The sequence below is a fragment of the Helicoverpa armigera genome, chromosome 1, assembly GCF_030705265.1.
Source record: "Helicoverpa armigera isolate CAAS_96S chromosome 1, ASM3070526v1, whole genome shotgun sequence".
Classification (NCBI taxonomy): Eukaryota; Metazoa; Arthropoda; class Insecta; order Lepidoptera; family Noctuidae; genus Helicoverpa; species Helicoverpa armigera.
Genome location: NC_087120.1, coordinates 8,174,133 through 8,201,282, shown reverse-complemented (window position 1 = coordinate 8,201,282; position 27,150 = coordinate 8,174,133). Strand labels below are relative to the sequence as shown.

Here is a 27,150-nt window from a genome sequence, read left to right as displayed (position 1 = left end):
TTCCCTTTTTGTGATATATTTTGTCAAATTAAATTAGTAAAAGTATGAATTACGGAAAGGTCATCATTGAGAACGGCTCAATTTGCTTCACTCCTTCAGCTCTTTGTGTTAAACTGAAAATGTGGGTGGCATTTTGGAAGAATTTCTCAATAAAAAGTAAATTGCAATCGGGAGAAGCCGAGGTGGGTTGCTAGTTATGAAATAAAGGAAGATTGTCTATGTGGCACTACTTAAGTGCCCGCGTCATCATAGTTTATTACGCTCGGGGGAATTTTTGGGATAGGAGAAAGGTAGGGCGGTTCTAAAGGTGTGTTGTCTCATTAACTAGCTAGCCCTGTCTTTTGTGAACCCTTCAGACAGCCCGATTATATATTTATAAATAACGTCATGTCTAAAAGCTTCAGAAGCGTTACTGACTTCCTAATTGAACTTACTGAAAGCTTAATGAGCTCATTAATTTATTGCAGTGTGAATTCCTCTATCTTGTTATTTGTACCGTCTTAAAAGCCGGTCGTTTTATTTTTTAAGCATTTTCGTTTAATAAAAAAGCGTCTAGTTTTCGACTCAAGAAATAAACCTGTTTTAAAAAGCTTCAGTGTATCCCGTAGCTACGTCATACAACTAATTAATCTATCTAGATAGAACAGCTCCTTTTAATTATAACTAGGTATCTGTTATTCGGTATCTTTTCTGCTATCTGGACGATGACGGAGGAACATCAATTTATCTTTTACGTCTCCCTCCCTTATCGATTCATCTTGGTCAAAGTTGCAAACAGCAAATTAATTTCGTGTGGGTTATGTATGTTACGATTCGATAGGCAATCTCGCGCCTGTGGTTCACGGAATACCATTTGGACATAATATGTACCATATTGGAAGGCAATAAGGTTCAGATTTGTAACTCGAGTATCTTTTATTGATATATATTAATTGGGTTGTAATGAAAGTAGGCCTTACGTGCGGCTGTATTTATATATGGGTACGTCAGGCATATGCTGAATAGGCAGGCTAATTGTAACCCTCCTACCGATAGGACAAAAAACTTAAAACCTATTCAGTTGTTAGGGTTAGGTAGTACTTACATATATTGAATTTATATATTTTTTTGCAGATTTATGCCATGGTCTGCGTGATATCGCAGTTCCAAGAATACCTTGAGGGTCGCGGGACAGCAGCCTTTGAAAGTGTCGACAGAGTAAGTATTCCTACAAGCATCTGAAGTATGTGTCAGTCCCTAGTTTCTAAGTTTCACATAGAAAATATGAAATTTAAAATATAACTTGAGACAACTTAAACAAGAGACTGGATAGACAGTCCTCAAAGATTATGACAATAATATAAAACTTTTTGTTCTGTAGTTTTATGATCTACCCACTTAGTTTCTGAAAACTCGTACGAAGTAAGTAATCTTATTTCTTGTCGCAATTATTATCTCTCCCATCTCTGAATATAATTGGCCTCCAGGCTTTTGATCTGATCAGGCCCAGTAAAAGTAGGTACTTAACGAGGCCTGATTGCCAGCGTTAAGCTGCCTCTCAAATACTTACTTATTCTTCTCAATAACTAGCTTTAACGACTTCAGTTACTTTTTTTTTGTAATTACAGCACGGAAATAATAAACATAACATTGTTTGCATTCGTGTTACTCAAAGACTCATAAAACACTTGACATCGTGTAATTGTACGGTTAATGACAAATATTAACGTGCAATTATTGTTTATTCATCCAATGATCGCAGTAGAACGTGACACGAATAATGGGTAACCCCAATTAGTGTATGACACGGCAGCGTCAGAACTAACTTAGATAGAAAAAAAAAACAGATAGATATGCTGGAATAACGTGTTTACTAGTTCCCTGATGGCAAGCGATTTATCGCGGCTTTCTATCAATATACCCCTTTATTGCCAATTCAACCGAAAAACGTTTATCGGAACGATTCCGCGACTATTTCTCAGAACACAATTTCTATCGTAAAGCAAATCTAATTAATCGACATGACATATTGAGAAAACTTAAACTCAGAAGAATTGCCGTCTAGTTTTGTTCTTATTAAGGCTACCTTACCTATTCTACCCGAGGGTATCGTCACGGACCGATACAGTCAGCAAGATGGACATGTTTGTCCTCCTTTTCGGTGTCGCTAATAAGAATATATAGAGGCTCCTAATCGGATAATGCTCTTGGTAAATAAATGATAACTGCCTGGATATAAAACATGATAATGTTTTAGCGAGCATTTCCACTTACCACAACTATTGGGATATGATTGTTCGTGATTGTTGGACACAAATACGGAACACGTTCGGCGGAGTCACGTCGGTACAATGCGGCCGCGGCTCGCGCCTCGTAATCCACCAACAATAAGGCAGACACTGTAGGCCATTAGTCCTTTTGATGGCAGTTGGCATGTTAATCAATCAACCTTTACATACCATAACGTACGCTGTGTACTGTGTGTGTGACCTAGAATAAAATCTCCGCTTCTTCTTCTTAAATTTGTAGGCGAAAGCACTCACGATATTACATTTAGAATATCACGGAGCAAATGGGTGACAATGTCGCTATCTTCCGAAACGTGTTTTATACACAATTACGAAGATAAACTTGGATACAAAATGTGTACTTATTTCGTGTATTTCAGTGCGCAGCGGCGAAGTAATCTGAAATGTCTCGTTGAATATTTAATTATACTTTTTAACTTAATATTTGGAAATTGTGTTAAACAGTGATGGCCCACTTCAGCTGTTGCATAGTAAGTAATTCGATGGTCACGTACGATTGGCGAGGCGATGTGGAACGCGCATGTTGAACAGTTTGATATACTCTCTTTTAGTGCTTACTTACTGGCGCCGACATCAGACCAAAAGCATTTATGACGATCGAACTGTGCCATTTCACTTGTAGGTAATTCAATCCTTTTAAAAGAAGAAACAGACATTATTGTTATTTTGGGCTATTCAACTTTTACAGTCACAGAATATTGTGTTTCGCCTAGAAAAAGTGCAATAGCAATATTCTAGTAAAATATTTCGTATAGCTCCTAAGAACTTAGGTTCTTGTGGACTAAACATAGAATCAATTTTACTAAATATTATTCTGAATCTTAATTAGCATTTAGTTTGTTTTTAAATATTTAATGAATGCCGAATATAAATCGTGAATATTGTTTAGAAAACACCCGTTAAAGCATGCAAATGAACTGATTTACGGAAGATTTACATTTTCATAAAATATGTCACGTTCATAAAAGCTTCAAAAACTGACAGATTACTTACAAGATACGGTATAATCTCTTACTAAAGAGCATTAAAATAACTTGTCTCACAGTGTTTTTCTTAAGTCTACTTAGGTACAATAAGAGTATACAATTTCTGATGTTATGAGGCAAGAACTAAAGCTTCTTACAGGATTACAAGCAGTTTTGTTGTCGTCTGCGATATTTTCCGTTTATATTAAGACTTGAAATAAGACGTGTGAATAACTGATGGTAAGGGTAAAAAACACCTTTTATGAAATACGAATAAAACGTTTTTTCTTTCTTAAAATTGCTGTTTTAAAGTTTCTAGTAAATACATAACACCGAGACGTAGGTAATTGTTTTAATTTCATATTTTTCCTCATTTCAAATTAATGTTTCAGTAGATATTCTAAGCGAAATCAATAAATAGATGAGATGAATGATTCTAACTTCCTGTATAGCTGCTTTAGAAAGTGTAAATTATTCTAGCTATTTTAATGAATTACCAGATAAGATACACTTTTACCCGTACATTCTCAAGTACGGAAACTTTTCACTCAGGATTAACTGAAAATTTTCTTGACATTTTAAACTGTAAACAAACTTGGGTAAACATTAAAATTTCAGGATTTCATCTTCATCATATTAATATGACATACGAGTAAAGTGCGATATATCCAACTCTAAGATCTTTCATACTCATTAGTGTGCATCAGAATCGCTGTCACTCCTATTTTCCCTCGAAATACATACAGAAAGTTGTTACCCAATTGTTACCCTCGTGGCTTTGAAAATATCCTGAAGTTAAAAATCAACTGTAACCTACCTAGCTTAAAGCAGTTTGAATCGGTATCCTAGTACGTAACAACATCAGATAGTTAACTCGGATACTTATAACTTAGAAAGATGAGCTATAATATAACCTCGTGCCTCAGCCCTCAGGTAAATGAGGCTAATAATACGTTGGGTAATCTCGATTGCTATTTATGGTTGTATCAAAGGTATTTTTTTTTTCAATAAGTGTATAAGGAGGGTCTCACACTACATAACGCTACGCAACGGTGCGTAAACCAGGCATATTTAGCCATGAGCTTAAAGGCGACATGAGTATGTTTGTATGTGTGTGTGCTGTACAAACTGATGTGTTGTGGGTCAAAGCTATCCCGAAAACAGGAGTTTTAATATGAAATCTGCCTAAAAGTATAAAGTTTTTCAAACTTACCAGTTTCCGCCCGCGACTTCGCTTGTGTATCTCGTTTCCAAGAGAACTCTTCAAAAGTCGGGGATAAGAAGTGTCCTAAGTTTTTTCTCAAGATCAACGCTATCTCTGTACCAAATTTTATTAAAATCAATTCAGTGGTTTAGACGTGAAAGCGTAACAGACAGACAGAGTAACTTTCGCATTTATAATATTAGTCGGGATACCTAACATTCGATTATTACTATCCTAAATATACTTTGACAAACATGTCTACATTATTTACTGTAATGAACTTGCCAACTAATATTGTGATCTATGCTCCAAAGAATACGGTGCAGTATACGGTGACGGCTCAACAAACCACGACCACGAGTTCAGCACTCAGTGGGCGTCGACGCTCCGCAGGCAGACCGATGCCCAGCCGCTGCGATCCTGAGGAGTTCTCCGAAGCCCCCACCAAGATCATCAGTAAGTACAAAATATAATAACAAATATTCAAACTCTTTGAAGAAAAAAATGCCGTTTTCCAAGAACTTCTGGAACAATGCGAGTATCTATAAAAGAATTTAAGGATTAATTAGCTAGGCACTCCTATATTACCTTAACATTTTTCTTACAAATGGAATTAGCTCTAAAAATCTCTAAGAAACGGTTTTTCAACGACAAAATATAAGTCGACCGGGAATTAAATAAAAAACTGTTGAAGCGAGCGAAAATTGATACTGCGAGAGATCAATTCAGGCGATCATACTCCACTGCTGGTGCTATGCTTCTCTGAAATTGCTAGCCTTAAAAGTGAGGAGAAGGTCAGGAATATGAACATAACAGAGCATTACACACATTTTGCAATAGAGGTAGAATTACCTAAAGCTCAAGTAAAACGTCTCTATTGTAAAATGTTAATTTCTTTAACCAAGAATAAGGTCACAATTTGAAAATAAGCCACTGTATTATTTTTACTATGAAAGAAAGAAATATTTTTATTGGGCAGCATAGGTACCTGTTTATTCTATAGACTGATACAGTCTGACAATCGGTACTTAAATTATGTGCAAGATAGTATGAATATGTATAATGAAGTGGCATAAACTTCAGTGATCGTAAACTTTACTATACTTAGCCATGAAGATGCCCCGCATTGAGTCTACATTTTATGCGACTATAATTTGGCATGCTTACAAAAGCGCCTGTCATGCCACAACCTATGTTACGAGAGGCAGATGTTGTTAATTATTCAACACTTTTAGTTCCTAGGCCACTTACAGCAGAAAGCTCAGAGCCACGACCACAAAACAGCAAAAGTATTTTAAGTAAGTAAAGCTTAAAGGGCTTTTTATCACAATAGCACATGGTTCTATGTACCTATCATACCATGAGTGAGCCGGGGCCATGATTTCATCTGACTGCAAAACGTGCCATAATTGTTGTTTAGAATTTCACCAAATGGAATCATATAGGTAAACAAAACTGTTGTGAAATCATTACTCTCATTCATTGCTACCAGTCACTCTAACAACCAATCAACTATCACTACGTAATTATGTGATTAAGATATATTGACAATTAAACATAATACAACCACAACGGATCGGCATTTAAGATTAATCACAATTTCTGGCATCATTGTCTGCATACGGAAAAAAATCTTGATTATTATTATTTAAATGTCAAAATTAGGAGTTCCGGTTATTAAAAGTCTCCAAAATCTCAACCACAAAATAAATACTTTCATATATTCAGGAGTTGCGGGATAAAAATATGTAAGTAATGATAAATCTTACAATTTAGATTGTCATCCTCCTCATTCAAATGCCTCTAATAAATATGAATGGGTTAAAAGATTATTTAAGAAAAACATATGCTTCCGAATACATTAACCTCTTTGCTCTAAGCGAGGATATAGCCGAGCGCTACTGTCAAAGTTATGCAATCACGTCGTTGATCCCTACTTCAAATACGATTGCATAGGTTATAGCAAACTCATACGTTTTCTCTTGACCTACCTACACAAAAGTAGGACATCCTAAAACTCGTTAACGTCCTTTTGGGTTTTAATAAAAAACAAACTTTACTTGGAATTGAATTTAACCAATCAAAGCGCTTTTTTGAAAAGAGTTCTTTTCAAAACTGAGGTGGAGCTAAAAAAGGTAAGTAATAAAAATAATTTTACACCTAAAGAGTTTTCATAAAAGGTCAAACTTGTCCGTAATAATTTCATTGCAAACAATAGAAAAGTCACCAAAACTCTTTCAACTAAGTTGGGATTTAAAAAGACAGCAACGTGAAAGTCATAAATCAAAAGTTCTTAACATTGTATGACTTCTCGAACTTTTCAAAATTAGGGAAAACATCTTTGCTCACTGAAAAATGTTTACTTGCGTGTCGTCTATGTCACGTTGTTTATTCTCAAATAATTTTAACCGACTCCCACTCGTACACCGACTCTTAGTTTTTTTTTTTTACACTACGAGCTTCGCCACTACGTAGTAAGTTGTAGCTCTTTCTTGCGGTTCCACCCGCGTTCTAGAGACCTTACACGGTGATAATGCTAGAAGCTTTTGAAATACTTTCAGTTGTTTTGAATTTATTATTAACACACTTACCAAAAATTGTATCTCTTTTCAGAGGTTCTGAAGTACCTAACAATTTTCATTACAAGTCCTTGCCCAATTCAGGATAGTCAGGTCAAATAGGTAAAACGATGTTATAAACATCTGATTGGAAACATAACCGTTCATTACATGCCGTACGAATGCTTCTGAGAAAAAAAAAGAATTGTAGGTTTCTTGTTTTTCGCAAACTCTCTATTATCATCACCGGATTACAAGACCTCATATTGTTTGATCTTTTTTATTTTTTCCCCCAGTTAATTAATGGGGTCGTAAAAGTTTCAGTCGATTATCCTCCATCGTAATATTTCTGATATCGTACACAACCAACCTGATGGATGGGCTGTCGCGTGAATGGCAAACTCTGGCTACAAGCCTGCAGATAATTTGGGGTCCCAATTCCCTCTAAGTAATGGCAGACAGATATTGAATTATCAGTACAAAAGCGACAGTGATCAATTGAGGCTAAAACATGTTACGGCACCTGGATTCATAAAGCAAAACTATTCATCTGATATTGTCTGTGAAGTGGATATAACTTTGGTGATTAAGGAGTGACGTCACGGGTATAAAGCCGTGTCTAACAAGTCGTTAATTGTAATGGTTTATGTAACAGCCAACGCTGGGCTTGTTTACACTACGTTTAAATATATAGCTACTATACGATATGACTCCTGCTGTTTTTGAAGCAGATATATCGGGTGTGTCGTACCTAATCACATTAAATTAAATAAGTACGTTAATTTACTGGTTAATATGTGTCGATTAACACAAAGAAAAAAATAAAATATAAACGTAAAAATGTATAAAAACAAATGATGTTGTAAATTACAAAAACTAAAATTGACTCCTGTGGCTAAACCAGGTATTTTTTTACAATTCGCCATAGTATATCATAAAGTATATGTGATAGGAGTTAATGTGGTTAGGTACGACACACCCTGTAGATACAGATACTAGGTAAGTAAACCATCTTTCAAACGAGATGTTTTCCCGCGGTTTTATTCGGTTCCCGGGGAAACTTCTTCCCCGGACCGGATCGCAATAGTGGAAGAATTTATTCAAATTGGTTCAGTAGTTTCAGAGCCCATTAAAAACAAAAAAGTTTCCCCTTTAAATCATTAGTGTAGATTATAATGTTGTTTTATAGGTACACGGGCCTAATTAATGGCTCTTCGCCCTACTTCGGTCAATTATAAAAAGGTGAAAGCCGTTGAACGGTGCTTTGAAAATGGTTAAGTTTATTTTAAAGTTGCTTTCAGTTGAAATGCTATTTTGCCAACGACAGATCTATATGAAACAGCCAGGTGTGTCAACGGGACCTTCACAGTAGATATCTATTAACCAATAAACTTGGTTAAAAATATCTCGTGTGACCTTTAGAACGAACAGTTTTCAATTTAAAACAATAATAAACTTATCGCTATACCTTGCAGGGTGTATATATTTTTAACCGCTTGTGTGTCGCTAATTATAAAACAATAGAAAATCAATTGTGTCCCGCGTATATCTGAGCTCCGGCATACAGCGGGTTAAACACTTTTTCAAGCAAAATTTTCACTCTTTATAAGAATTTTTTTATACACTTTTTCAAGTCTGGTAAAGGTAACGGAGTATCTCATATCCTTCAGCAAAATCTAGTCGTAAGAGACTTATGAATCAATGGCCGTTGTTGTCGATCTATCACCACATTCAGGCTTATTGGCAACAATAGTGCTGTCAGTGATGATAGATCGATCTCAATACAATGTGACATAACCAATTTCAAAAACTAGGACGATCATATACCTACGGCAGGCTTTTGATTTGACCAGATTATTCCTGAGTGGCTGTGAGTATTTTTCATACATAAAAATGGTTCATTTAGGATTCACATTCAGTTAGACCAGTGATTTTCTATCGCAGACTGTCAATTATTTTCATATTTTTCTTTCATCCACGTGTGATCCATCTTTTCGTAAGAGAAATAAATGTTTCATTGTACACAAAAACATTAGTTAATTACGCATTTTATTGCACAGCACAGCTTATTTTGGACATTGGACATTCCGATTCAATTTGGTTCTTAAAATTTTTTCGTACTTTTGATCAATTTGTTTCTTGTAATCCCAAACAGATAAGAGCAAGCTACCACAGCGTTCTAATCTCAACTACAAACCCGTTATTGGAAATGTTTCTGTCAGTAATGTTGGCGATAGCCTGGAGGCTAGAGACTTTGATCCTCGAGCGAGAGGTCGTGGGTTACAAACCGGCAAGTACCACTGTGACGTAGTATGAAGGTTTTCATAGGGTCTTTACAATCTTTTCAAATAGGTCAAACATACCATAGCTTAACTTGAGATCCCTTAACAATAACTCGAAACTAAATTCTGTAAAACTAAATTCAATATGATACTTCCCGTCGTAGGAATACCTACACGAATTATATGACAGGGAATTAAACATTTCTTTGCTTAGGTAAATACGTCTGACACCACAGTGCCTACTAATCTGGTGAAATTACGATCACCTTTTTTCACAAACATAATAGGTATGATTGACTCTTTTTTTTTTTATGAAAGACTGTTATGCGTATAATTCTCGAACAGATGAAAACAGGCTGCCGCCCCGTCCTAAACCAAAATGCCAACACGTTACTGCAATCGTTAATGTCGTTAGAGGTCGCCAAGGGCCGGATGTTCAGAAATCTGGTTATCGAGCAAAATCCAGCGGGTTGCAATCCGGCAAGTATTTTAATCTAGCCATTACTGGCGAAAAACAGATACCCTAAGTGGGTTAAATATGAGGTACACTTTCAAGATCGTTCTTGACCTCTTTTTATCCCCGTTAGTAGATAGGAGGAAATCCGGAATATTATAGGCAGATTTATTTATTAGTTAATTATGAGGTCGAACATTTTAAGACTTTTTAAACTAAAACTTTAAGCTTGATCGTCCATCTTCTTTATGGATGCTTGGCTTAAATGTTTTAAAACGTTTTTTTTAAATAAAACTTATAAAAAGAAGTTTAATCGGTTCCAATAATGTTTTGACATATTTGTTATATAATTCTCAAACAGATAAGAACAGCCCGCCACAGCGTTTTAATCTCGACAGCCAAAACGTTACTACGAACGTTAATCTGGTTAAGGGTCGAGATGGTCCCGAACCCAAAGAATCTGAACCTCGGGCCGGAGGTAGCGGGTTACAAAATGGCAAGTACTATTGTGAAGTGCACAAAACGCTCCCTTACAAATTTTTGAGGCTTATACCTTTGTGTGTGACTGTTTGTTATATGATAATTATATGTGCACCTTTTTTTCGGGGTTGAAACTTTATACATTTCATGAAAATTCCAAAATACATCTTACTGCTTATGTGATATTTATTGCAAATCCAATGCTTTATATACAAAGAAAAATTTACCGTACATTTCTGCATTTCCCATATACCTTTCCATGATAAAAGGCGCCCTGCCTGTGAGTCACGCCATAGCACGACCCAGACCCGACAAACACACTCACGCGCTCTCGGACGCCAAACCTGACAGTGACGAGTTTGCGGACGACTGGACACACTCATGGCGGTACATATATTTGAAGAGCTTACTACGGGATGACCATACGATAGTGTGAAAATATATTTTACTCTTATCTATAATGGCGTCTAAAGCCGATTTCGGCTACGGTGGCTGTTCTTAGAACAGGAGTTCAGCCACTGCGCAGGACATGTTATAGTGCACGAGCATTTGACACTCTTATCTAAGCACTATATTTAAGTAATTATTTATCTAAGTAATTTTTGCTTATGTATCGTATGTACACCCATAAAAGGATAATTACTTAAACACTAGGTAAGACTTGAAACTTTTTCCAAGATTTATTTTAAACATCTTAAGGCAACATGTTTAGGTGATATAAAATCGAAACTCTGAGCGAACGCGGTAATTACTCTTCATTCATCCTCTGTATAAGAAGAGGCCTTTGCCTTGCTGAGGGGAAATTACGTCGCATATACATAACTGTAACTTAAATAATATCCAAGAGACATTTCCTTCGCTCTTATTTGACGTAGGAACATGTTTGCACGATTCGCTAATATTTTTTCTTATTCTGTGAACAGCTTCAGTGTTGTCAAGGCCGAGCCGGTCTGCTGTCAAAAAGCACGTGCAATTCCCCGACGAACAAAGCTGCATTGAAGAGGCTACGGAGGCTCCTACTCAACCAGGTCCTACCGAGAAACCGGGTGAGAAATATTTCCCAAAGTGCCCGTGCCAATGCCATATTCTACCAAGGTATGCGGATATGTGAATTTATAATCGATGCACTGCGTGTTCACGGTAGATAAGTCATCTCACTTCTTCGTTAGTCTACTTTCGACAATCATGTTGGTAAGCAACGGATCAAATGTGTATCATTAAGGACATACCATTTCGTGATGTGTTTAATTATTTAGTCTTTAGGACCCACTTGTGTATTCATGAAAGTGTCGACACTTCGCTAATTAACAGTTTTAATAGAAGTATTTTACACTAATTGATATTTGAAACATAATATTGTCACGATGAAGTTTTCAACCTATTTTCCTGTTACCTGAGTACACGTGTAAAATTTATTATATTTACTTTGAAAAGCATGACGTTAGGGTAACTTAACATACATTTCCACTTCAAGTAATTTGTTATAATTAAAATTGGACATTAAACTCACAAAATGTAAGGAACATCCTGATGTAGTGTACAACGTGCTCGTCAACGACTTAAGAGAACCTAGAAAGCGCGAATTGGAAACGCGATACAACGTTTCTGTAATTTTTCATGAAGAAGAAATAAATAGCAAAAGTTTAAAATTCAAGAGATCTACATATAACTATAAAAATATAGGTAAAACAATGTGCGAGTTACTTTTGGCAAGATCAACTAGGCACATTAAAAAAATATATTTTACTAATGATATTGAAATGAAGATTTAGCTTCTCAACCATGATAATTAATATTGGAAATTCCTACACCTTTAATTATATGGAAAAATAAATATTAATCTTTACACGTAAATCTAACTATTATTCAGAATGTATAGATTTTGTTTTTATCTTGTCCTTCCAGTCGGATGGTGACACAAGAAATATGGTTGTATTAACACGGATTCCACGAGTGAATAATGTAAATATAGATACAGCTTTCGTAGTCACTGTCTCCACTCACCTAATAACGAGAGTGCCTTATATGAATACAGAAGAAAACACATCGTTTACAGAACTTTATAGTGTTGATAAAATTTATTCAGATAATTATAAATCGGTTCGGTCAAACTAAGAACAAACGCCATATATTACCTACTTTATGTAATGGACTATAAAACAATGTGCGAGAAACTAGGACTATTAACGGTTTAATGTCATGAAACTTTTAGCGGCCGCGCGCTGGTCCCAACATTATTCTGCGGCCAAAGAGAAGAAGTGTGTTGTGGGACCAAACTAAAAGTACTGAAATTGCTTGAACATTAATCACTATCTCATACGTCCAATAGCGTGATTTGCGATTTGTACGTGGCTGCCGTTGGAATAGTTTATAGCCAATAATATGGCCCAAGAGGCAAGGTCACCACTTCTATCAGGATCTATAATACTTCTAAGAGTCTTGCTCATGCAGTTGGATATTAATATTGATTCGCAAAAGAAGATAACTTATGATTCAGGAAACTTAGGTATGAATAGGCTATTCTGATTTTTTGAAAGGTTGAAGTGGAAAAGTTTCGCCATAAGGCAGAATCCATAATACCTACATCTATAATTTACCACAACGTAGTTGTATAGGTATTATGTCGTCTTGCTGCTTTGTGCGAGTCTTTTCGCGTCTCGTCTTTACGAGTTATGTGTAACACAATATTTGCCATCAATACGTATTCATTCGGACAAACACTCGAGACGCCGCGGATATGAGTCGGTCGGCTACATGTTGACTGAAGTAACGCTCTAGTAAATAACACATTCAGTTGGTATGGAGTAAGGACAACTTTCTGACACAATGACACCTACTTTTAGACTGAGGGAATATTTGGTGATATCCCAATCCAACGATATGATTTGTTGAATGAGCCAAAACGTTAAATGTGTTTTGTTACTTGAAGCGAATTCTTGATTTATTGTCATGTAACAACGAAGCTAACTGGTACAATTAGTATCTACCACTCACGGAGGAAGGAAAGATAGGTTCCACTCTATAAAGGTAGTTTCATAATCATGCTAGAGGTACATAAGCCTATGAAAGCTAAGTCGGGGCAATCAGACATCTATTGTTGGAGGTTTGGGAAATAGTGAATTGATTTATTACCTCAAACTTATCTGATATTAATTGAACGTAAATAGCTTTCATAAATGTTTCGTCTGCTAATAGTGAATTCATCAGCACGGCTCTTGAGCCAATCTTAGCTATATGTGCGTGTATACGTGTAAGTCATTTCAATAAGTATCTATCTAGTTAAAGATATTCTGGAGTTCCCGTATTATGTAAAATATAGATACCTTTTGATTTTGAGAGAGATACGAGAGATAGGTTATATTTATACCTCTTCAGGTCTTCAAAAGCGATAACCTATAATCTACATGCTTCAAAGCTCGACGTTTTACGTGAAGTTCGTACCTTTGTATCTGTTTCTTTGACATGTTCTAGAATACCTTGGCCATATTTTGTATCTAAAACAAGAAGAGGCTCTATTGTCATTGTATACAACTTGTATACCTATGTAGTAATGTTGATATATATATATATACAGAGGCGCGCGTCATCTCCTCATTGTGGATGGAATTGGAGTCCGAGGCGCCAGCGCCGGAACGCTGACGGCGTCGCAGCGAGCAGTATTACCGGCCCGTTTCCCGAGCTCGGAACGAGCGACGGAAAATGTCCGCAGCCGGAGTGCCGCCCGCAGAAGATTCTAAAAAGGACTCTTTGTAAACTGACCGACCACCACGATTGGATGGTGAGTAATACATACCTTATACGTTAACGTTTTAGCTACGTCCTCCATGGACAACTACATAGGTAATTTTTTCAGTGAGTAGGTAGTTCTTGAAAATTGGATACCTAGATAGGTAGACGGCATAAATTCCAATTCCATAGTTGTAAGTTAAGCAAGTGGGTAAATAGTAGTTCACGCTATTATTAATTACAGTTAAATATTAGTATCTAAATCAATGACAATAAAAACCATGTCGTGGCGCATCCAGCACTTTTACCAGGTTGCATTTCAGGTGCATGATCTTCGTTATGTCATAGGAAGATCAAACATTGAGAACATATTAAATCTATTAACTATCTGCATTAACGCATGCATTCTGTTCTGACTCAGCGGATGATATCAGTGTGATAGCTCCATAGCAGTTCTATCACATCACAGAAACGAACACTAAACTTATGCCGCATCAAAACTAATGTATGCTATTGATTGAAATCGAATTTATCTGCCGCTCTAATTTCATGACATTGAGAGAGGCTTTAACTGTTTGGAGCCTCATTTCATTTAAATTATCTATTAGTCACAGATAGGTCAGTATAATAGGTACGTAAATAGATAGGCTAAACATAAATTATAGCCAAGTACGAGATACCTACAATTTACAGACAAGAAAATGTTTTCGAATCTGGAATTATTACTTACTTATTACTTTTCGAGGAAAAAAGCTATTTATATCTACACTAATATAAAAACTAGTTGACAGTTTTTTTTTGTATTGATAGATAGATAGAACAGCAGTAAGCTACACCTACCATATTATGTAAAGAAACATAAAACTTTTATCATTAAGTATGGTACATAATGCACAAGCTCATTAAATGGCGGATGCCGTCACGGGGGCGGAGATAACTTCGATCACGCGCATGTCTTCAAAGAAACTGCTGAAACCAATACAAATATATGTAGGTATTGTGCGCAAAACTTTGAGGCTTTATTTCGTACCGTCCCTAATTCCCCGGGACCTAAGTGGAGTTCGGCTGCCCGCAGGTCGCTCCGTCCTAACAGCTTTTTTGAGGACACCGACCGTCTAGTCGGGTAACTGCCATTTAATGTAAAAAAAAGAATTCGGATTTTATTTTACACCTACAAACGACTCCTAGACCATTAGATTGCAAAAAATGACTTCTATTTCACTGCAATTAATATATACATTTAACCACCACTGTGGATTGTATTTACAAGTCAAACGCTTCGCGAATAGAATGACTTTCAATATTGCTTGGAAATTGACAAAAGTGCTGCATGATATTTTAAAATAGATATCTGAATATTTAGAAGCGATTTTGCATTACCATGAATTTCTTGAGCGATCTATTGCATTGCAGACATCGTTATATCACAAGTATAGATATACGTAATGATTAACTATTCAATAATGTTTTTATTCGTTTTCCCATTCAAAATGGATTGGTTTATTCATGAGAAGTATATAATCATATTGCTGCATAAAAAGGGTTCTGATGCAGTTTTATAGTTTAGTAATAATTTATAAGGCAATCTGAACTTGGTGCAATATCTTTGTTCATTATTATTTAGTGTTTTCTTCACAAATAAGCTCTGTTTTATTTCATTCCAGAATTCTAGATATTGGACGAGTAAATTCGACTCCCAACTAGGATACCTACTGTACATTTTATTAAAAGATATGAAAATATTTTAACTGCAGTAGATGATAGTATTCGATAGACCGTATGACCCCGTCAAGACACATAAATATACGAACTTCTCAATTTATGAGTAGAGTATGACTACCGTACCGTCTAGTTTATAGGTTTAATACATTTGCATTTGACTATCTTACGTTTTCTCAAATTGAATATTTTGTACTTGTTACATTGATGACATAGAACAAGCTTCCGCCCTTGGTTTCACCCGAATAATGAAGGAAAACTTACGTAGAGCTTTCACGCTAAAACGACTGGCCCGATTGAGATGTGCCTACTTATGTATTTTTCCATAGAGATAAGTGGTGCCGTGCTGAAAGCCATACCTCTGCCTATTAGGAAAGCTATTTCCTTTTTTTATAAATAAGTTTTAAAGAAATAACTACACTACTTATGTAAAAAATAACATTGTAATGTAAATAATCGGTTTGTTCCAGATTTACGGCTACACGATGCGATTTGGCTGTACGCGAACAGGGTAATGCGAGGCTAATCAAAATTGTTTGAAAAACAAAATATTTATTCTGTAGACGTATTCTAAAATAATATATAGTCGATTATATTTATTACCAACACGGTAGGTATCTATACCTAAACGCTATACGCTGAGCTGTATGTATATAATGTACTTAAATTATATTATTTTTATTTAATCCTTCAATATCTTTGAAAGTACACCTGTAGCTATGTAGATAAGATTTTTCCTTCAACATTCCTTTTCTCTTAGAACCACCCTTATTGCAACCCTTACCTTTCCCTAAATTTCTACCTTCATTTATTAGATTTAGCGACCATTAATCTTCGACCCAAAATTCTATTTTTCCCATCAGTTACAGGTATTCAAAAGTTTAATATTATACAAATATCTAATTACGTAAATTCAGAGTTAAATTCATTAAGCCATAGTAAATTGTTTAGCCGTGTATTCAATAAATAAATATTATAGCTACATGTAATTATCTTTGAATATAAACTACACGCAGAAGGTTACCTTTAGTATTATTAAGTTTTAAGTAATTAGAACTTAATTTAATTAGATTCATTATGTTTGTCAATTTATTAAATTGTTTATTAATTATTAAGTAATATAAGGTTATTAATTGATGCTTGAACTATGTTGAGCGTAAGATATAGGGCATATAAAATATACACAGTATTGTCTATGTTCTATATCTCAAGTAGTACTTTAACTGTTTACTTATCACTCAATTCTATATTTATGTGTTCACTGCTGTTAAGTTATAAAATTATAAAGTATATAACTATGTTACCGCAAATCTAGTCTTTAGTTATAGTTAGATAAGAAATAAAAATTATAAAATTAGGGAACTATGAAATAAACTGATTAGATTTAACTGTATTATATATTAGGAGTGTTCGTAAGATAATCGAGACGCGACTCATATTTATTGAATTTATAAAATTTTCGTAACATAGCTTCAATCGAAGCTCGACTGCGGTCTTTTTTACAAAATTTGGGGACATCCCATCTGAAATGTTTATAGCTCAAAATATCCATTATAAGTGGATAACGATTAAAAATTATATTCACAATTTAGAAATTCATATCAGAATATTTCGAAGGTTCTGTTAATAATTATGAATAAGAAATGTACCACTCTATTACCTACCAATATCGACCAAAACCTAACTTTTCAACTGTATACATGTTTACGCTGTTACTTATTAAGTATGTAACCAATTACCTATACCAGATAAGCAAATATCTATACCTAACATTTTGAATAAATGTATTAAGAGCAGTTTAAAGAAATTGTATGATAGTATTATATATCATTAGCAAGAGAACGTAAAAGCTTATGCAACGAATGGACCGGCTTCGCAGCCACTTAGGAAGACGAACAGTTTTTGTTGTGCTGGATATTACCTAGCTCACTTTAGATTTTTAATCTTAGTTCAATATTTTTGCTGAATTATAAATGTCTCCAAACATACCTATTTTGTATTTTATTTATCCTTTACAAATCCCTTCTGCCTAACAAAAGGCTAGTATTGGTTTTTTAGGTAAGAATAGCAAAAACCAAGCCAATTTAATAAACATAAAGCTATTACTCAATATAAGGATACCTGGATGATCTGGATGGTACTTTAAGCCGAGACCGATGTATCGATCCTAAACTATAGGGACTACACACAATACGACATTTTATAAAAATTGATGGAGCCGAATCTGAAATTCAGGTTATATTTTAATAAATATATAGGTACCTAACTAATAAAAAATTTCAAGCAAAGCGAAGTATAATATAAATGTTATAGTGAAGAGGAAGCCGCGCCACGAAGCTCTCGTTAATTAACGTCGGAGTCTTAGAGGATTACGTAAGTACCAGGTAGGTACGAACATAAATAAATTATAAGGTCGACACTGCCCGTGAAAAAACCTGAAAGACTACATAATCAAGCGAAGATACGATACCGACTGGTTCAAAATAAAATCTAGTCTGCAGAAATAAAGAAACTGAACTGAAATTTAGGTCTTCCTGGGTCAGAAAACTGGTTTTAGCACCACTTTAAGAAGTCGTCATTATCCACAGTGAAAGACACAAGACAAAAGCGAATCACAATCGTTTGTTTGAAACGACTCGAAACATAAAAATAAAAGATAGAGTAAACAAAAGAAGTACAATAACAAAAAAAAACTTTTAAATCCCAAATAGATTATTCTTTCCTTATTATCCAACCTGCCAAAACTATTATTATTGATATTGGCTTATTTTATCAATTTATTTGCGCTCAAAAAGCACGACACTCATTATCAATTTACCTAGTTCGTCAAAGGATGAACATGTTATAGAAAACAAGGACTCACGTAAATAAAAGACGAATATTGTAAATAATGTGATTATATTCTTAAATAATAAATGGATACACGTGTTAAAGAAATTCGGTTTAACAAAGATCATTACAGTTTTAACATTTCGATGGTTTAGTTTTGAGACATGTCTGTTATGGACTCACAATACATTGTTATTATAATTTACATGATAAATAAAATATATATTCATAATATTATACTCTTAATAAAATCTTACAAGTGCGAACACCGAATACAAATACAGGTTACGCGCGAAAATATGTTTAAACAATTTTTTACTCTCTTAACAAAGATTAATCTGGCAAAAGCCAGTGAAAAAGGTGTGCGAAGCATGTTTTTTGTCAAAGCATTTGATACAAGGTAAATAATTTTATCACAACCGTGATCAATAATAACAATCATTTCCTATAGTCATCGCGCGCAGATAAAATATTAATTACACATCCGATTATAAAAAAAAATAATAAATATCAAACACTACTTAATGTAAGTACTTGTTTGACAAGGTTTTAATAATGTTAAAAGCTTTCCATTCCATTGATATTAAATTTGTGCAATGTCTTACACAATTAAATTGCATTATATTTTTTTTATAACATTATATTAAGTAAATTTATAATCTTTAAGATTCTTTAAAATATTAATAATTATTTATTTCCACCACTGGTGTCAGAATTTTACTGAGAAAACATTTAAATAATAATATTTACGTCAATGTCCATTTTTATAATGTCCAATCCAATTTTAATTCATTTAATTTAACTGTAGCCTTGCTCAGTGCTACATGGTACGGCTTTGTCCTACTACTACACAATAATACAGACGGTTGGTATCAATACTTCGTTCTATACTTATATTAATCTTACCACAATTTGTGATGCGTCGCGTGAGTCGAATTCGATAATTTTATCTTAGTCAATGTAATGTCAAATGCCCGTCTGAAGTGCGGTCATTTGATATCGTGAACCGCAGGCAACAGTAGCCAACTTTGAGGGGCACAGTTATTTGACGTACCAATAGAATCATACATAAGTAGGTATATTGTAAAAAAGTGAGCCTATATGCCGCTACATTCTAAGCCTATGTAGTTGTGACAAACAAATCACTTCATATACTTCGCGTCTACATACGTTTTACGAACAGAGTGTCCACAAAGAGTTTTATGTTTCCCACTAAGGAAAGGTGGTCAATAATATATTGCATATATACAATTCTCGTAAGGACCTGGACGTAAATTACTACATAATACAAATATTACTGATAGCATTATACTAACTACTAGAGAGTAATGCTTATAGAACGCGAGTCGTTCTTGTCATTGCGAAATTAATTTTAGTACAAACCGCAAATGTTAATGTCGTGGACAAGTTATAATTTTAAAGCTCTTATTTGTGTCAATAGTTAAATAATAAGATAGTAAGCATTCTTACAGCACAGCACGATTAATCACAATAGTAAGCTGTAGTACTTCATAAAATAAGTATCAGAATCCATTCTGAGCGATAATAAAGGTGCACTTTTGAATCAAATCGCTGCCTGTGTGCTTTTGGCTTAATTTTGTTTCCTATAATGCAAGTAAGCATAATTTATATAAATACGCCGATTTACACACCAGAATACATAACAGTTAAAGCAAGGCATAAAAAAAATAGCTAGTGGTGGTTTACATAAAAATCGACACCATGTAAGAACCACTCAAAGGCGGACCTAAATAATTAGGTAAGTTTATTGAATAGTTCACATATTCAACAGATCAATTTTTTTTTATTAGACCTATCCCTCCGCGTTCAAGTTAGGCCTAGCACGAAATTAATTTACAAAAATACAGTTAATTTAACCTCATAATAGGTAATAAACTATATTATTCAAAGCTATATCGACCACGACATATATCACCCTTCATATTAAAGTGTGTCAATATAACCAGAGGTAAAAGCAAAATGGTCGCTATACAGTTGCGATTAAAGCTAATTTAGCTTGCAATATGCAGGCGATCAGTCACGGTGCAATGCAAAGGCGATATTTCGTAACTGTCGTAAGTTGGTACCTGCATTTATCGTTTACCATCTAGTCGATCGAAGTTCGTAGTTTTCGCTTAATTGTACCTTCTTAACTTCCACGATTAAGTTCACGTACTGTTTGTTTTTTTTTTTTGAGGATTGAACCAGTTTCTATGATGGTTGGCTTATATCCTATAACTAGCTAACTATCATTGTTTTATTTATTAAAATCTATGTAAGGCAAAGCTGTTGTGTGTCGAATTTGCTGTAATCGTGGATATGTCGAATAGTATATCGCCAATGGATAACACGATTTGGAGCGTTTGCTCCGCGTCTGGTCCGGTGGTAGTTATCGCGTCGTTGGCTAGACGGGGGGGATGGTCCACAGGACGGCCGTCTTGTCAGCTGACGTGGATAAGAAGGAGAAGTCGTCGGGGTGCCAGCGGGCGGAGATCACCTTGTCCGGGTGACGCGCCACCGGGACGCTCGGCAAGGCGCATGTCAGGTCACCTGGATAAAACAAACAGCATATTCAAAATTGGTATCGCATTTTAAACTTAAAAGCCTCTCAACTTGTGGTGTCAGTTACAATTCAGGCAAGTACCAATATAGCTCTCCAGGTTTTCCAACATTCTAAATGTATCTTGGACACCAATTCTTAAAGCTGAAGGAGAACATCGTATAGGAAAACTTGAAATAAAAATCGCCTATACAGTCTAATTTCTCGACATAAGAGAACTGCCTGTACTGTACAAGGCTGATGATTATGAACTCTAAATAATGGTCAAAAATAAGTGTCCATACCCTGTAGATCTGTGAGTACGACGCGTCCATCATAACCAGCCGTCAGTAAGTAGTAGGCCCCGGGAGAGAATCGCACGCTGCGCAGATCGCCTGAGTGTGGCGTGAAGCGCTGCAGAGCTCGAGAGCCGCGGACGTCATGGAGGGCACACGAACCATCGTCGTGACCGCAAACCAAGAGTCTACCGCTAGGGTCCACTGCGAGAGATGCTACTGCTGAGCCCTGGGAGATACAAACAATTAATTTATTATATATTGAGAACAAAGGCTGCTAATGAGGGAGATCTAGAGATTGGATTTGTAAATGTGTGAAAAGCAGCAGGGAACTACCACATCATGTATTGTTGCATATTAAATTGAAGCAATATTGTGGCTATATATGTATAGCTATTGTAGAACTGATCTTAATTGTTTTCTAGAATTTCTAGAATATCTATTTACTGGCTCTCATTGTCCAAAACTTAAGCCTCACATCAAAAAAATCTAGTGTCTTACATACATATGTATTTCCTAAGAGAACATAATAATAATACTATTCACTGGCACTCACTGTCACCTGAGCCTCGCTTCAAAAATCGATTTTAGTGACATAGTCTTATACATATTTCCTTAAAAAAACGACAAATATTTTTGCAAGGCTAACAGATCTTGATATTTGCCGAGGAATTCTTTTAAAGGCGCACGACGGAATGTAATTTTATAAAACAACCTCAAGGGATAGACAAGGTAGGTTCACAGAACAATGTGGCAAGTATTGATTACAAAAGGTGGACCTGCATTCCGAAGCCGTGACGGTTGATTTCCGATATGTATACCGTCCGGTGAATAGAAAATATGCTGCTATGAAATCATATCGTATCGAGTTATGTATCAAATTGGTTTCCGAACAAAAACAACAATATTCAATAAAAAAGTAACGGTTTGATTTCCTTTTGTTTGGCACGTATTTCGAATGACTACTATCCTAATAAACAAATATACTTTCTGAATCATATTTGATACATTTATAGCTAACGAATGTTCGCAGTTCTCGCGGGTCTTGGACATCTATTTATAGTAAGCAGTGTAAAAGGTAAATTGAATATTAGATAAGATACCTCTAGACCTAGCCTATTCAATAGGATTAACTTTCCTGTATTTTCCTGCAGAGGGAATATTGAATAAATTCTTAGTCTTGCTGAGGCGGCTTTCATCTAGTTCAAATGATGTAGATTTACCTATACGTATGCGGTATGTAATGGTTTAAACAAGGATACATACAAATAACAATTTGTGATGGCGTAAAATACGTATATTAGAACGAATCGCAGTCTTACGACTACATTGTAGAAGTTCCATTAGAATCTAGTGAAAACGATACTAAAACAAATAATGCTACATTAAATGGAAACATACTTGTAACATAAGAAACACCAATGAACTAAGATAAATAAACTGCGCTAGGGAAACGATTCCACATCGCTGGCAAAATTAATGAGCTATAACTTGATCGAACAATAGACATTAATAAGCTAGGCGTGCTATAAACTACTTTTATTAAACATTGTTTTTCTATCCCACATAACTTTGATTACGCGACTGTGTTCAACATTCGGAATTGCGAGCCTATGTTGAAATGTGTCAGTAAATAATCAGAACGTACGCCAGTGCTAACGGGCGAAATTTTATAATCAAATATAGGCGATGATACGCAACATGCAAGTGATTTGAATAATGTACAGATTGCATAAACCTTTAGCATGTATTTGCAGTTCATGTTTGTTTCCAAAGCGATGCGCACCACCGCACATTTGTATTGGCACAGTCTTACAACCTAATCCAGAACATTCGATACGCATAATTTTACAGGAAAGGGAAGAACTTAAAGATCATCATACACCACCGTCATGCTTTGAGAAAAGATCAAATAAATAATTATGTATTCTGGCAACAACGTAATACAATATTACCCTTAAACCGCATACCGTAAAATTGAAGGTAAAAATCCTCGAAGATTGATGGATAAATCGCAAAATGAAAAAGGGTGTTTCGACTTCTTCTAATCATAAAGTTATTTCCCCTTATCGTGGTGCCAACTATGAGTACGTATATCCCGAAATCCAATAACTGTATACTGTCATGATATTTGATTTTGCATCTGTTTATCGTATACTGAAAAAATATACATGTTCACTTCAACAAAGATGGAATGATGATATGTACCTAAGAGTGTGTTTATTTTTAGCCACGCTCCACCTTTTCCTAATTCCTGTTGTAACTTTCCTTTGCATGAATAAACACATTTGAAGAAAGCCTGCCTTATAAGATTGTACATGAGATATCCTAATTTATTTAGTAGGCTTTTAACGATACCTCAGAATTACCAAAATCTGAGAGTCGACGCGCATCTTACTTTAATTACAGTCGTGTTTTAATCCCAATTAGTGTTAATAACTAACGTACAGTGTAAGTAGATAATACGATGTAAACACAATTTACTCGTCTACAGAGTTAGAGATTACCATACAAAGCCAGGGAGCACGTGGAACACAGAAATGAGGCTTAAAATGAAGTGAGCACGTACCTTGTTGGGCTGTCCCGCCGGGGGCGAGATAATGTTGACGCAGCCGCCCGTGCGCAGGTCCCAGAAGCGGACAGTCTTGTCTTGGCTACCCGATACGAACATCGCGCCGCCCCAGTTGTACAGCGACAGAATGTGTCCCGAGTGACCACTTAACGCCTGCACACAACAAAACAGCCATACAACTACCAATCACTTTCTATCAATCCTATAACAAATCAAACGTACCCTTGAAATCGGAACGATTTAATATACTTAGAACCCCGGGCAGCCGGGTGATTTCTTTTGAATCGCGTTTCAGTTTGATGTTTATTGAGCAATAAAACGCTTTTTTATTTAAATTGATATACGAAGTCCGGGGTTCCCGACAGCAAACGTAAATGGGGAGGTGGGCATTTTAATAAGCGGGAATAAAATTGTACAAAAATAATTGCGAATGAAAAAAGTAACTTTTGCGACACGTTTGAAGATATATGTAGGTATTAATGGTAGTCCTTATCCCTGGGTAGGATTAAAGAGGGCTGTTAAATGAGGCGGTAGGTGGCTGGCAAATGTGTCCCACCTCGATCGCACTCGGCTTGCGGCAAGCCTTACGGGGTAAAACCACAAATCGCGTGCGTAATGATATTCACTGCGGATAAGGTTGTCCATATGAAATCCTCGCTATACAAGGGGTCGCTAATCACGAAAGTAAACAAAAACACGTGCTGGCTGCATAGACATTTCAAATAAGCGGTTCTAATGTATACAAAACACGTTTTAGCGCTGATTGAATCGTACCGACCGGTTTTAACTTTATTACGTCGACACGACTCCGTCTTTCTTTTATGCAAAATGATTCGAATACTTTCAGAAAATATAATTAAGTAAAAACGGTACATAAGTAGTACTTGTGCGTTGAAAAGTGCGTAAAACCACTTTTCTACCACAAATCCCTGACAACGGAATGCTAAAAATCTCATTGCCTCTGTCGTCGGGACGAACATGACAGTAAAAATGTAGGTGGAAAAAGGCCCAACCTGTCACGAGTAGTACAGTTCCTACCTGGAAGGTTTTGCCTGTAGCACAGTCAGTGACGTAAATCTTGCAATCTCCAGCACCCCCGCTGACCAGTAGACTCGTCTTGTTCGACGTGTCTTCGATGAAGCACACGTCACGGACGGTCCCGTCGTGCATCGTCAGCTCAACCTGGTAACAACCACAAAAGGATTTAAGTTCCATCACAGTCGAATCATGTGATTACGTAAGTTATGATTCAGACAGATCTCTGATAGCTAAGTTGGCGTCATAATAGTTTTTCACGATTATATGATACTTAGAAATCTTTAGAACATTTTATTCTTCATTTGCATTTCTAATGCTACGAGTCTTCGAATTTATAGTCAGTTATCTGTTTGCGGGAACGCGGAAGTGCGATCTGCGGAACCCGACACACGCATTCTTGTAAAACTATTCCGATCGGTAAGGTTGGCTGCGGAATGTTCAATAATAAAAATGATGCGCTATTCCATGCAGTCGTGCATTTTTATCTGAATTTATAGCTCAGTTGATTTGGTTATTGTGCTGTTGGAATCTTTTCATTTGCTGCAGCATGTGGGAATGAAGCTATGCTGACTAACCCGCTTAATCCTCACACATATTGCATCGTAACTGGTTTATAATATATTAGGATTAATAGGCTTTTTGGGGATGGCACTGATGGCATCAACAATATTCAAAAACATGAAAACAAGTTTGTAGATACAGTATCATACCTATATTTTACTACGACTATTAAAATTACTATTTATCAATTAGATAATCAATATTTACAAGAAAAGATAACGCGTTTACTAAGAAGGTTGATTCAGCAAGCAGGTGATAAGTTATTACTCTGAAACTTGGAATAGGTGACGACAAAGTTACTGTTATTTTGCCACTTTAGACAGAAGTTACTCTTCAACCAGGTTAACAAAGCATTTGTACAAATAACTAATTTGTTACCAAATTCCGCCAAGCCATTCGTAACACTACCTAACTCAAAACATTTGTGTGTAAGACGCCTTTCACAATCAACATAAAGTTCTTCAATCTTTAGAGCAGACATCCTAATTGGGGACTCTATTTAATTTGTCGTACTTATCGAATTACATTTGTCCTTGACGAACATTCGAGACGGTGCCGATATTGGAAACAAAAAAGCGAGTTCAACTAGACAAAGAAAATTAGCCGCATGCCTCCGTGCAGTATTTATAACAGTGCGTAATACATAGGAGGAGCATAACAGCAGCTCCGAGCGATGAGCTGTTTACGAGCTCGTGCCACATATGCGATTAATCGAGATTGACAATCGTTAAGAGGACGCTGATGCTGCAGATTGACGCGGTAACGTTTCAAATAAATTGCATTTGCACCATTAACGCTCCAACTCATACGACATTGACTGACAGTAACTAGAAACTCTTTCTATTCGATTCGAGAGTCATAAGTTGTTAAAGTCGGTACGAATTTCTATCATTTATGTTCGTATTGAAACAAGGACAAAGAAACATCGTATAAGATTTATGATACATAGAATAAGTAAGATAGCGGTTCAGACTGATGTAAATATTTGAGAAATATTATTCATAAGCTTCCAAGATATGAACCTATTTAGATATTACATTCTAGAGCAATTAATTTAGGTCAGATTCAAAATCTTAACGAAAATATATGAGCATTATCTTTCAAAAGCCAGAATATAAAACTTTACCTACCTAAGTGACTATAAAATTTTAACTTGACTTTTTATGAATAGCGAAATTCATAAAAAGTTCTGATCTCCAAAATTCCGAAGAAGTTGGGGTAACAAAGACATCCTGAAGTAGAGCAGCTTTCAACATATGGACGTTTAGGTGTTCTTTCCAGCATTTAGAATTTGTAAGATTATTAGTTTTATATATCTGACCCGGATCTATTGCTTTGAGTGTACAATGTTAATTTACTTTAGAATCTTCTTCGTTAAACATATGCCTACACATCTCAGTATTTGCTAACGTACTTATACTTCAGCAAAAAGTAAGTTTATAATGTTTTCATTCATCAATTCGTGTACTAAACATTCATGAATTGTGGTGAATATTCTTAAAAACAATATAAAGAGTTATCAACCGAATTTCGAGACAATTTCTCAACGTTATTGATAAGAATGAGCGGTTATGTCCACTAACTAAACGAGGTATTCAAACCTGTAGTAGTAGAACTAAGTGCCTGCCTATTTCACAGC

At 35.6% G+C, this 27,150-nt stretch overlaps 2 protein-coding genes across 8 annotated transcripts in view; one reads left to right on the top strand and one right to left on the bottom strand.

The window, feature by feature from the left end:
• LOC110378121 (uncharacterized) overlaps positions 1–17,664 on the top strand; it is a 119,090-nt gene extending 101,426 nt beyond the window's left edge. The window contains exons 7-11 of one of the 2 annotated variants that reach the window (XM_049841632.2): positions 1,114–1,197; positions 4,772–4,913; positions 11,155–11,277; positions 13,806–14,009; positions 16,147–17,664. In XM_049841632.2, the coding sequence (XP_049697589.2) occupies positions 1,114–1,197; positions 4,772–4,913; positions 11,155–11,277; positions 13,806–13,870 (414 nt within the window). In that variant the 3' untranslated portion in view covers positions 13,871–14,009; positions 16,147–17,664. Of the gene's footprint in view, positions 1–1,113; positions 1,198–4,771; positions 4,914–10,112; positions 11,124–11,154; positions 11,278–13,805; positions 14,010–16,146 lie in introns of those variants that run through there. The other variant, XM_049841690.2, reaches the window with a different exon arrangement.
• Positions 17,665–18,557: 893 nt separating this feature from the next.
• LOC110378892 (WD repeat-containing protein 47) overlaps positions 18,558–27,150 on the bottom strand; it is a 36,523-nt gene continuing 27,930 nt past the window's right edge. For all 6 annotated transcript variants that reach the window (XM_021338314.3, XM_049840898.2, XM_021338317.3 and 3 more), the window contains 4 exons: positions 24,951–25,094; positions 23,910–24,065; positions 21,350–21,569; positions 18,558–21,055 (listed from right to left, as the gene is read on the bottom strand). In XM_021338314.3, the coding sequence (XP_021193989.1) occupies positions 20,910–21,055; positions 21,350–21,569; positions 23,910–24,065; positions 24,951–25,094 (666 nt within the window). In that variant the 3' untranslated portion in view covers positions 18,558–20,909. The remainder of the gene's footprint in view (positions 21,056–21,349; positions 21,570–23,909; positions 24,066–24,950; positions 25,095–27,150) is intronic.